At 46.3% G+C, this 12,103-nt stretch overlaps 1 protein-coding gene across 1 annotated transcript in view; it reads left to right on the forward strand.

The window, feature by feature from the left end:
* Positions 1–3,677, forward strand: part of LOC108367586 (uncharacterized) — a gene marked incomplete at its 5' end in the record, with an annotated part of 8,170 nt that extends 4,493 nt beyond the window's left edge. The window contains 2 exons of the mRNA XM_017622242.1: positions 133–837; positions 2,236–3,677. Coding sequence (XP_017477731.1) covers positions 133–837; positions 2,236–3,024 — 1,494 coding nt within the window. The remainder of the gene's footprint in view (positions 1–132; positions 838–2,235) is intronic.
* Between the last annotated feature and the right edge of the window lie 8,426 nt (positions 3,678–12,103).

A 12,103-nucleotide genomic window follows, 5' to 3' on the forward strand; every position in this document is an offset into this window, starting at 1 on the left:
TTCGAGATATTTCAAAAAAATTCAGCCGTTAGTTGGTTCTAGGGTCGATTTTTCTATTTTTTACTTACTACCAATAAAAGGTCTTAAAATAAATTTTGTTTTTAAATTACTTGATTTCATATAACTTGCTTCCTTATTCGCATTAACTATTTGTATAACTTTTCTTCACAGTTCCAATTCAAACATTTCAAACCTGAACCCCCCGATCATGATGACGACATCAAAGAGGAAATAAACGCTTTCGATGAGGATGATGGTGACAATGATGATACGGTCAATGATTGCCTCGATCAGCTCTTATACAATTTGGACCACGATAATATTCACTCAGATAGTGATGCTAGCGCTAATGACGAATTAAATAATGCCCTTTCACCGATGCAGGCAGCGCAGGCCGCACAATTGGCAATGAAACAGCAACAATACCCACATCAACAAACATTTGTACCGCCTTGTAAGAAACGCATGTTCGACTCCAACGAATACAAGCAATTGCATAAACAAATGCTACATGAAAATTTGTATGGCAGTGAGAATTTCATACAAAACGAATTAGCAGCAATAATGCAAAGTGACAATGATGTTGGAGATGTTGGGGCTGGCGCTACGGGTTGGGGCCTTGGCGATGATGATGATGATGCAGCCATTGTAGAATTGGAACAAAGTTTCGCTCTGAACTATTGGCATAATACAGACGATGAAGTTGAACGTGAAAAGGCTAAAGAGAAAATAAGAGAAAAGGAAATGGCAAAGGAGCAGCAGCGAACACGGGATAAGGTAAAAGGAAGAGAAATGGAAATACTTGACAGCGCCAGCTTTGCTCTACGTCCACGGCAAGTAAGTCAATGCTAGGGTGTTTTAGAATCACGCCGTGTTTCCACTAGCCATTGAAATTACAAAAAATGTATGCCATTAAAAAAATTTCATATGGAAACGGGTTTAATGTGGCCCGTAGTCATAGTCAAATTAAAGTATACTTTAAGTGACGCCCTAATTACACTGTGGGAACGCTAAAATTACACAAAAAATCGCCGACACTGTAAACTAAATTTTCGGACATTACGGATCTGTATACCGTTTTTCTAGATCAATTAATATTCCCAAGCTATTTTCATTTTAAGTGTCCATTGTGAATGGATAAATGTGCTTTAACATAAATGAAAAATTTTACAAAAAAAAAAATTGTAATTTTTTTTTAATTTTCCCTGTTAAAGTTTGGAATATTTTTTTTCAATGAAAAAAATTACAAAAAATTTGTATTTTTTTAATTTTCACTGTTAAAGTTTGAATATTTAACAAAAAAATTAAAATATCTTGGGAAAATGACCTGAAAAAAATACAGATTCTTAATCTACATCTCAAAATTAAGTTCACGTTTTTCGGCGTTTTTTGTGTAATTTCAAGATTTGAGATTTTCCCTACAGTGCGTTGGTACTGTGTAAGTTAAAATCGACTGGAATGAAATGTAAAAGAAATATAGGTAATTCCATGCAAAAGAGAAAAGCGACATAAATTTTAAAATACCCTAATTATATCTTTTTCAGTAGTAACGTCTTTTTAAATTACTACATTTCATTGATCTGCTGAAAAATATTAAAAAATCATAAACAAAAAAAGTTATAATTTTTTTTTTGTGGAAACTTTTGTTTTATTCAATTACTTAACACCAGTCTCAATGACATATCCCACGAGTCACAAATTTAAATATATTTTAATATCTCGATGAAGATTATATGAGCCTATTATTACCCATTTTTGTCTCTCCTTTGGCTGTGCTATACAAACTTTTTCGAATAAATTTTTTGAGGATTTTTTTTGTTTTTGTTAACAGCCGCCCACTTTTGCTAAAGACCAGAAACAAACCGAACCCGAATCCTAAATGTACCTATTAATAAAATTTGTTTTTTTTTCTATTACTTTTCCGTTCGTAGCGAATGTAAAAACTACCTTTAATTTCATTATCACATTTCCAGAATTTGGATACTTCCGCTTTCGACAAATTCTATCCGAATGAAACTTCATCGGTATTCTCGCACTTTAGNGCCGCCCACTTTTGCTAAAGACCAGAAACAAACTGAACCCGAATCCTAAATGTACCTATTAATAAAATTTGTGACCGGATTGATTTAGAACCTATTTTTTCTTACAATTGTATTTTTTTTTATTTTTTTTCTATTACTTTTCCGTTCGTAGCGAATGTAAAAACTACCTTTAATTTCATTATCACATTTCCAGAATTTGGATACTTCCGCTTTCGACAAATTCTATCCGAATGAAACTTCATCGGTATTCTCGCACTTTAGTGGCATAGAAAGTTTCAAAAATCCCCAACTGCCGGTCGGTAAACGCACCTTCGAATGTAGTGTCGCCTGCATCGTTACACCAACAATTGTACAAATCCTGCCACATCTCACCGAATTTGAATATCGTGAATTGGAACTGGAACGACGTATCAAACATCTGGTGAAGTCAGCACCTTACCTCACCGATTTTGAACCACGTACAATTTGCCTCGCCGTTTACCACAAGGATAGAAAGTGGTATCGCGCACTCATACGCTCGCATAATCCAGTCGCAAAGCAAGTGGATGTACTCTATGTCGACTACTTAAATACCGCATCGGTGTTGACCACAAATCTGAGGCAATGCCCGCTCGAATTGATAAGCTGGCCGCTGCGTACAATACGTGCACGTCTACATGGATTGGTGCCAAATCCGCGTTTACGTGAAAAGGACATACGTCAGGCATTGCAAGATGTGTTGCTTAAGCGCACACTGATCGCTCGCATCGTAAAAGATCCCAAATGTTTGGAAAGTAGTGCTGTATTCAATATGAGTGATTTAATGGGCCCAGAAGATATCGATGTGGCTGGTGCAGCAACTGGTGGCGCCGGCGCGCATCAGCAAGATTCCACCGGTATTATGGAAGTACATTTATACGGTGGTGATAATAAAAGTCCAAAAAACGCTCGCGTTTATGAAATGCTCATTCAGGAAAGCTTTTACTCTTATAAAAGCACGTAGATCTGAGCTTTCGTCAAACTGACCGTGTTTTCATAACTCACGCAAATATTATAACCCATTCGACATTTTGAAGTGAACTACTTAGAACTTGATTATTTCATTCATTCATTCATTCATATGTATACACTCATATAAGCATAGTTTGAATTACACTATTATTTTTATTGGTTTTGTTGCGACTACCGCCTGGAGGTAAATTGCGGAAAATTATTCAACATTCCCTTAATAATTCTTTATTTTTTTATTTTTACTGGAATTGAGGTGTATTGCTTAGGTTTTTTTTACATACAAATTATTAAATAAAGCTTTGAATATTTGACATTGTTTAAAATAGTTTATTTTATTTAAAAGTGGCTGCGTTAGGGCCAAACTTCAATTTTGGAACTATTTAAATTAGAAATCATATGTAATTCCCACTGTGTTGTAATCAATGAATATTTTTCTCTGAAGTTCAAACACATCTTAACTTAACAAGAACCTGAACAGAAATTTGTAATGGAAATCCAAAAATTAGCAATGCCAGCTTAGAGTTGAGAATGATGTTTTTGGTATTGTTCCTCTGTCTAGGATATCAGCCTGGGGTGCAGTTACGCGTTTTTAATGACATATATAAAAGGTCTTTGAATTTCGAATGCATCTTCAGCTTCACTTCAAACTGATATGTATGTAGACAGATAACATTTAAAAAAAAGAAGTAATTTCAATTCCACGTTAATATTGCAACCGCGTCTTAGATATGCACTTTTTTTATACATTCATTTGGATAAGTAGATAATTTTCTTGAGAAACCGATTATTTTCCCCGAACCGGTTCACTTTTCATTTTGTGTTTCCGTGTATTTACTATGGGCGGATGAAAAATTTTCGGGAGAAATTTTTTCAGACGAAACTCAGGATAAGGCTGGGAGGCTAACTCCCAGGATTTTCGTTTATCCCCCCTCGGATTTGGTGTACTATCGACGTGAATGCCTAGTTGAAGTCTCTCCTTCACCAAATCGATGGAGAGGGTCGCCGTATATTTCGTCGGAGAGAGGATTTCGCTCTGTGCATTGAAGAAGTGATAAAGTTCAGAGAGATATCCTCATTAATGAACTCTTCGCAGTCATATTTAAATAGCTCAGCTCTATAACCATCGATGATAAAATGACGATTCTGCAAAATCCATTAGGTTCCTTGACAGTGCTGACGTAAAAAACGAGAAATGGTCCCATTGAACGTTAGTTTCTATTTGTTAAGGACTCACTGAGCGGAGGAGTAAGAATCAAGTTCCCATGTTGGTGTCTCACTCTTACGATTTCAGCTTGCGGCCGTCGGGAAGGCGAAAGCCCGACGGAATAACCAAGCTGATGCAGAAAAAATTGGGTCCGGCGGGAATAGCATATCTTACCAACGCCCTCAACCTGTCGCTGGTTGCCCTTATAACTCCAGATATATGGAAATCGCTGAGTGAGGTCTTACTACTAAACCCGGGAAAACCAGCCAAAAGTGGTAAGTCTTATCGGCCGATAACTTCTTTCCCCAGTAGTGAAGACGCTTAAGGCCCCGCTGCTTCCGTACTTCACGTGACACCTGACAGCAGCGAAGCATCAGCATGGCTTCCATAAAGTGCTCAGCACCACCATCGCACTTAACGCAATAAACACTCAGATAACTCGTGGCCTAAACTGAAATCGCCCCTGTGAGAGAACCGTTCCAATGGCGTTGAACTTGTCAAAGACGTTGGACTTGTTAAAGGCGTTTGACACTTGCCCCCGGGGACTCAAACGGTGCTTGGTGAGTTATATGAGTGCTCAACAGTCGTCAGTAACCTTTCGAGATCAAACTTTTTAATCAAGGAGAATCGAGCAAGTGGTGCCCGCTATTGTTTAACTTTTTCCTCAGCTATTGGAGGGAGTTTTTCTGATCTCATACGTTGATGAACACAACCCTCTCCCTAACAAATCAATGGTGACGCTCTTCGGGGTGACGACGGATGTCAGGCTTCAACCAGACAGTCACGTCGATGATACACCAGTTCCGATAGTGAACAACCTGAATATTCTAGGGGGTACATTTGCAAAAACCTAGGGTAAAGACAAAGAGGAGGTGTACGCTGCCGCGTACGCGTACACAAGTGTCTGTATGTATTAATCGAGTTAACTAAATTATAGACACACTCAACTCTGCTTTCGGATAAAATGAGGAGAAACAGGATGTTCTATACGAACTCAGAATATGAGTATATGGGGAAAATAAATATTCTTAAAGGTTCTTCCTGCATTTTAGGTGGATCCCCTAAAAAAATGTGAAGGTATAGAAAAAATTAAAACTTAATTTAAAGAATTCAAAGCACCTAAATTTTAATATTTTAAATATAATTTTGACTATAACAAAGATAGAGCGTGGTTTATTGTGAAAGTTTGTATCATTAAAACCTGGGCTCGAATCGTAACATCCGTTCACGGATCGAAAATGATACGAAAGAAAATTACGTGATACAAAGAGTACGTTCACGTATATCATAATCCGAAAAATGTGTTTTTACGTGATGAGCGGTACGCTATCGTATGTGACGATTCGAGCCCTGATTTTTTTAGTCTGTTAGGCTTGGCGAAGGCATACAACTTGTTTGCTGTATGAATTACGGAACGATGAAACAGTGTTTTTAAACAAATGAAAAATGCAGCAAAACACTCGCATGGCGAAAAGTTGCTTGTCAGCGCCTGGCCTTACTACAGTCCTGACGTTCCCACGGCAGTCGGGTCTACGTAAATGCAACGACCCAGATTTTTATCTGGCTGACTGTGTGAGGACTAAATGTCTCCAGAGAATTTAGCCCACACAAACTCCCGCACCACCAACCAAACCAGTCACACCACAGCAACACAAGTCAGCGCAACTGGCCACGCAGCAAATCACGGCAACACAAGTCATAGCAACACTCGACAACCTCTTCGTTGCCACGACAACGCAACATCACACAGCAACATGTAACTGCGCGACCACGCAACTTCAGCACATAGCCTATTAATGGAATAGCACGACAAGAAACCAGTCAGTCAGCACGAGACTGTGGTCGTGAACTTACGGCTACTGGCAAGAAGTCACTTCTTCTGCACCGGCTCGAGCATCGGGCTGGATTCCACTTCTGCACCGGCTTGAGCGTCGGGCTGGACGTCACCTTTCCAGTGGCAGCGCCACAAGCAACACACGCTCTCACCACAGCCTCTCGTGGAACCGCGTACGGGCGACACCCGCTCGCCCGCAGTCAGCACCGCGGAGGGACGTCGACAGCGCCTACAAGAGCGCTTCTCACCGCCGTCAGCAGAGCGGCGTCAACAGCGCCACTAGAGCGACTCTCCGGCGCGAACGGAGCGCCACTTGTCAACGTCGCCAGAGCGCCGCCCAACGGCGCGAGTAGAACGGTACTCTCTGGCGCGAACAGAGCGCCACTTGTCAACGTCGCCAGAGCGCCGCCCAGCGGCGCGAGTATGACATTGCACCCGGCATCACCAAAGTACCACTCATCGGTGCGGCTCACCTGCATTGCTGAGAGCGCTACATCTCGATGCAACTAGAACGCTCCTCTCCGGCGTCACCGGAGCACTACACATCGGCGTGGCCAGAGCGCTACTCTCCGCATTACAAGAACGCCACATACCGGCGTCATCAGAGCGCCACTCACCGGCACGACCAGAGCGCAACCCACCTTGCAAGAGCGCTACATACCGACGCGGCCAGAACACCACTTATAGACGTTAGCAGCGCGCCACTCAGCGGCGTCAGCAGAGCGCTGCCCACCAGTAATAAAGCCACGCCACTGCAGCCTACCGGGCTCATAACGGAACAAGGAGCCGTTACACAGCCACGGCCAGTGACACTTCCGAATGTTTCAAATTGTTATTTGTTATATGTTCTTTTTATAGAAATTAAGGAAAATTAAATAATAAAGTACGATTTACCAGAGCCCCGAAACTACAAATTTATTGTAACGAACCCGAACCGAAGAAGCATCGAGCTAGCAAAAATGCTTCGTTACAATTGGCGCCCGAGCAGGGACACTTGGTAGATCGTACGCGTGCAAAGGAAAAATTACTATATATTTGATACGAACAAAATGGCGGAAGTAATCAACACAGCATGGCTAGGTGATATACCCATGGAGCAACTAGTATCCATCGTACAGGAATTGGGAATCGAGTGCGCGGGTACCGCCCGAGAAATACGCAAGCGCATAACGGCGCTGGCGGCCAAGGAGCATGCCGACTCAGAGATCCATGCCAAATTCCAGGCGATAGAAGGAAATCACCAATAGAGACAACAAGGCGGCATCGGAAGACGAGGATGAGCAGAAAACACCAGTGTCACCGGATGAACGTGGGGAGAGTACGACTAATTTCATGGAAAACACGACACAGAGCCAGTTGGCGGTACCATTACACCAGCACCAGCCACCAATGNCTAGGAGCTGGCCGAGGTGTATGCCTTGAACGTAGACCTCCTCGCAAAAACCATGCCCTACTACTACTGTGCGGCACCGCTCTTCACTGGTATCGCAACAACAACGACCACTGGAGGAGCTGGATAACCTTCAAGCGCGACATTCTACGTTTCTTTCTGCCAGCCCGCTATTTCGAACGCCTCGAGGACGACATACGGCAGAGAAGGCAGTATCCAAGGGAGAAATATAGGGATTATGTCATCGCGATACAAAACCTGATGCGACACGCCGGCTATAGCAGCGAGCAGCGATTGGAAAGAGTTTTCCGCATCAGCCACCCCGACTACTTGTTATACATTCGGCGGCGGGATTTCGCCACGTTATCAGAACTACTCACACTCACGGAAGAGTACGAGGGTATCCACGAGAGCCATAGACGGACGGCGGGAACATCACGACGGGAGGTTGCAAGGCATGTTACCGTCGACAACCCGATGAGGACCACCACGCAATCAGGCGAATCATCTCATCGCACCCCACTGGTGCGGACGACACAACACCACCCGCCAGTTACACCACACCACTCAGCGACGGACACACAGCGTCATGGCCTATCCAGGAACCAGAGCTTCGACTCCATCAACGTATGTAGGAGATGTGGGCAGGAAGGACATTATGCCAGGCGATGCCGCAACGCGCGGAAGTTATTCTGTTGGGAGTGCGGTCGAGCCAATGTCCGCACAATCCAAGAACACGGCGCTGTGAGCCCACCGAACCCAGCGCCGAGACCCCCATAACCATGCGTCAGGATCACGGTCGACTGTACGCCGTGGTCTACTTGGGTAGGGAGCTAGTCGAGGCCGTCATCGATACCGCCGCCTCGAAGAGTTTCATATCCACCATCCTAGCGTAATATATGGCAACCGTAGGAAGCGGAGAAAGAATAACGGTAGCCCTCGAGATACACATGGCCGACGGTACCAGTAGCAAGGTTTTCGAGGCCATGAAGATCGAGTTTCGTCTCGGACAAGCGATGTACCACGCAGTGCTATACATCATGGCACGTGCAATAGACGACCTCATACTGGGCCTGGACACGTTGGGAAGCATGGGAGCTGCAGTATCCTGCGGCTGTCAACACGTCGTACCCACCGAACCGTCTACACAGTCGGCACCGCCCGTTACCTCACAAACCTCGGGGGTGCTAGCACCTCACCCACTGTAAGTAATACCATCCTGCAGAGGGCGGCTAAGAAGAAGCACCGAAGGAAAGGCAGGTCCAAGAGCGAGCGGGTCAATAGAGTCGACCACGACGACACCAGTGGAAGCGTCGATGAGCGCGCCTCCGCAGAGATGCCACACAGTAACCATACAAACGAGGCAACACGAATACGCAACTTCCTAGCGGAAGAGCTACAGAAGTTTGAAACCATGAGCGGAGTGGCCAACGTTGCGGAACACAGGATCGTCATGACCGATGACCGCCCCATCAAGCAATGGTACTTTCCGCGCAACCCTGCGATGCAGGCCATCATTAACGCAGAGATCGAGGAGCTCCTTTCCAAGGGGTGCATCGAACCCACCTGTAGCCCACATAGGCTCGGAAGAAAAACGGTAAGTGGAGGTTGTGTGTGGATTATCGGCAACTGAATGCCCGACGCATACCCCTTGCCCAGAATACAACAGATACTGGACAAGTTACGTAGGGCTAAATATATCAGCAGCCTAAACCTCAAAAATGGCTACTGACAGATACCCCTGGAACCGAACAGTTGCCCATACACGGCCGTCACCGTGCCGGGGCGCGGATTATTTCAATGGCGCGTCATGCCGTTCGGCTTGCATCCCGCGCCAGCAACATTTCAGAGAGTACTCGACCACGTCATCGGCCCAGAAATGGAACCCCACGCTTTCGCCTACCTAGACGACATCATCGTCATAGGCTCCACCTTCGAGGAGCACGTACAAAACCTACGAGAAGTCCTACCACGACTACCACGCGCGAATCTCCGCATTAACCCCAAGAAGTGCGACTTCTTCAAGAAGTAACTCCGATACTTGGGTCATGTGGTCAGTGACAAGGGAATCCACACCGACCCCGAGAAGGTAGCCGAGATCCAAGAACTAAAACCACCGTCTAATGTGAAGGAAGTACGCCAGTACCTCGGGATAGCCTCGTGGTACCGTCGCTTCGTGCCCGATTTCGCCACGTTAAGCCAACCGCTAACTGCACTCCTGAAAAAGGTAAGCATTGGAAGTGGGGAGTCGAACAACAAGAGGCCTTCGACACCCTNAGATCCAAGAACTAAAACCACCGTCTAATGTGAAGGAAGTACGCCAGTACCTCGGGATAGCCTCGTGGTACCGTCGCTTCGTGCCCGATTTCGCCACGTTAAGCCAACCGCTAACTGCACTCCTGAAAAAGGTAAGCATTGGAAGTGGGGAGTCGAACAACAAGAGGCCTTCGACACCCTCAAGCGGAAGCTCACTGGGGCCCTCGTACTCGCCTGTCCGGTTTTTAACAAGAAATTCACCCTACAGACGGAGGCTAGTAACTGTGGCTTGGGAGCGGTATTGACACAAGAATTAGAAGGAGGCGAACGTGTAATATCTTATGCCAGCAGGTAATTGAGCAAAACGGAGGCCAACTACTTGCCCACAGAGAAGGAGTGTCTTGCCATCGTTTGGGGAATCCGGAAGATGAGGCCCTACTTAGAGGGATACAGGTTAAAGGTGATCACCGACCACATGTCGCTGAAGTGGCTGAACTCGATCGAGAGCCCTTCCGGCCGTATAGCGAGGTGGGCCCTGGAATTACAACAGCATACGTTTGATATAGAATATCGAAAAGGGAAGCTCAACCTGGTCGCGGACGCACTCTCACGGCAACCACTGGAGACTATCCGGCAAACGATAACGACGGAACCACGATGCAAGTGGTGGCATAAGCGCTTGGGCGAAGTACGCGCCAATCCGGAGAAATACGCGGACTATATGGTGCAGGACGAACAACTCTACCGCCATATCCCGTGCCGAAGCCAGGATGAGGAAGCAGTGCCCTGGAAGTTATGCGTACCAACCCCCCTTCGTCAGCGGATGTTACAGGAGAACCATGATGTACCCAGCGCCGGCCACATGGGCGTCCGGCGGACAGTGGCGCGGATTGCCAAACCGATATTATTGGCCAGGTATATCTCTGGATATCAGCCGCTACGTACGTCAATGCGATTCCTGCCAAAAATACAAGGAAGGACAACAAAACCAGCGGGAAAAATGCTGTCACAGGTGGCTTCGGAGCCCTTCGCAACGGTCTGCGCAGACTTCGTCGGACCCCTACTGCGATCTACACATGGCAACACCATGCTATTGGTATTCTTCGACCGCTTTAGCAAATGGGTGGAGCTAGTCCCAATGAGACGCGCCACGGCAGAAGGACGCCGCCGTGCGTTCAGAGAACGAATCCTAGCGAGATTTGGCGTTCCGAAGATACTCAACAACGGCGTCCAGTTCACCAGCACGCTGTGGCAACGCTACCTCCAAGAGATGGGAATACGAAAACAGTTAACCGCGCCAGGAGAACCCAACGGAACGCGCTAATTGGACGGTCAAGCGAATAATAGCCCAACTCACCAGATCGCAACACCAGCGGTGGGATGACCTCCTCCCCGAAATCGAGCTAGCCATAAATACCAGCGTCACCGCCTCTACGGGGTACAGCCCAGCTTTTCTCNAACCGCGCCAGGAGAACCCAACGGAACGCGCTAATTGGACGGTCAAGCGAATAATAGCCCAACTCACCAGATCGCAACACCAGCGGTGGGATGACCTCCTCCCCGAAATCGAGCTAGCCATAAATACCAGCGTCACCGCCTCTACGGGGTACAGCCCAGCTTTTCTCGTCCAAGGGCGTGAGCCACGACTACCAGGAGCACTCTTTGACGAGGTCAACATCGGAACGGGCACTATTCCCCCTACTGCCGAGGAGAAGTCCAGCAGGGTGCAGGAGACATTCAGGATTGTCCGGCAAAACATGGAGAGAGCGGCGACGGACTAGCGGAACTAGCCCTCGTCAAGGAACACCATCTGTCCAAGGCCGCGGACGGATTCACAGCGAAATTGGCCCCCAAATATGGCGGTCCCTTCAAAATCCTGAGATACATATTACCTGTGATCGTCCAGTTACGCAAGACCGATGGAGGAAAAGACGGCCAATATCGCGGAATTAAAAACATATACCAGCGAGGCCATACAAGAGCAAGGAGACAATTAAGAAAAGAAAAAAGGGGAAAGACCAAGTGAATATTTGAATTAATTAACCAATGCTATATTTATACGTCACTCCAACCAACCAATCAACAGCGAACCACCAATGAGAGAATACGAAGATTTCGGAAGCTTAGAAAAAAATTGTGAACCAAAAAAAATATGAGAGAAATGGACAGCAATGACAAATGGGCGAACAGCGTCAAACGAGTACGTGAACGGATGGAAGAGGAGGAGGCAAAACCAGGTGCTGGGGCCGCAGTCCACAGCCGGCGTACGAGACGCCGCGACCGTACGCGCCGACGCCACCGCGAGACACGCGGAGCTGCCGGGCACTGCCATCGCACGCCGCGTCGCAGCCACACGGGCGGTCGCCGTCCACGCCGCAGGCGGCACG

Source organism: Rhagoletis zephyria, unplaced genomic scaffold (assembly GCF_001687245.7).
Source record: "Rhagoletis zephyria isolate East Lansing unplaced genomic scaffold, Rhagoletis_zephyria_1.1 Rzeph_scaffold_02737, whole genome shotgun sequence".
Classification (NCBI taxonomy): domain Eukaryota; kingdom Metazoa; phylum Arthropoda; class Insecta; order Diptera; family Tephritidae; genus Rhagoletis; species Rhagoletis zephyria.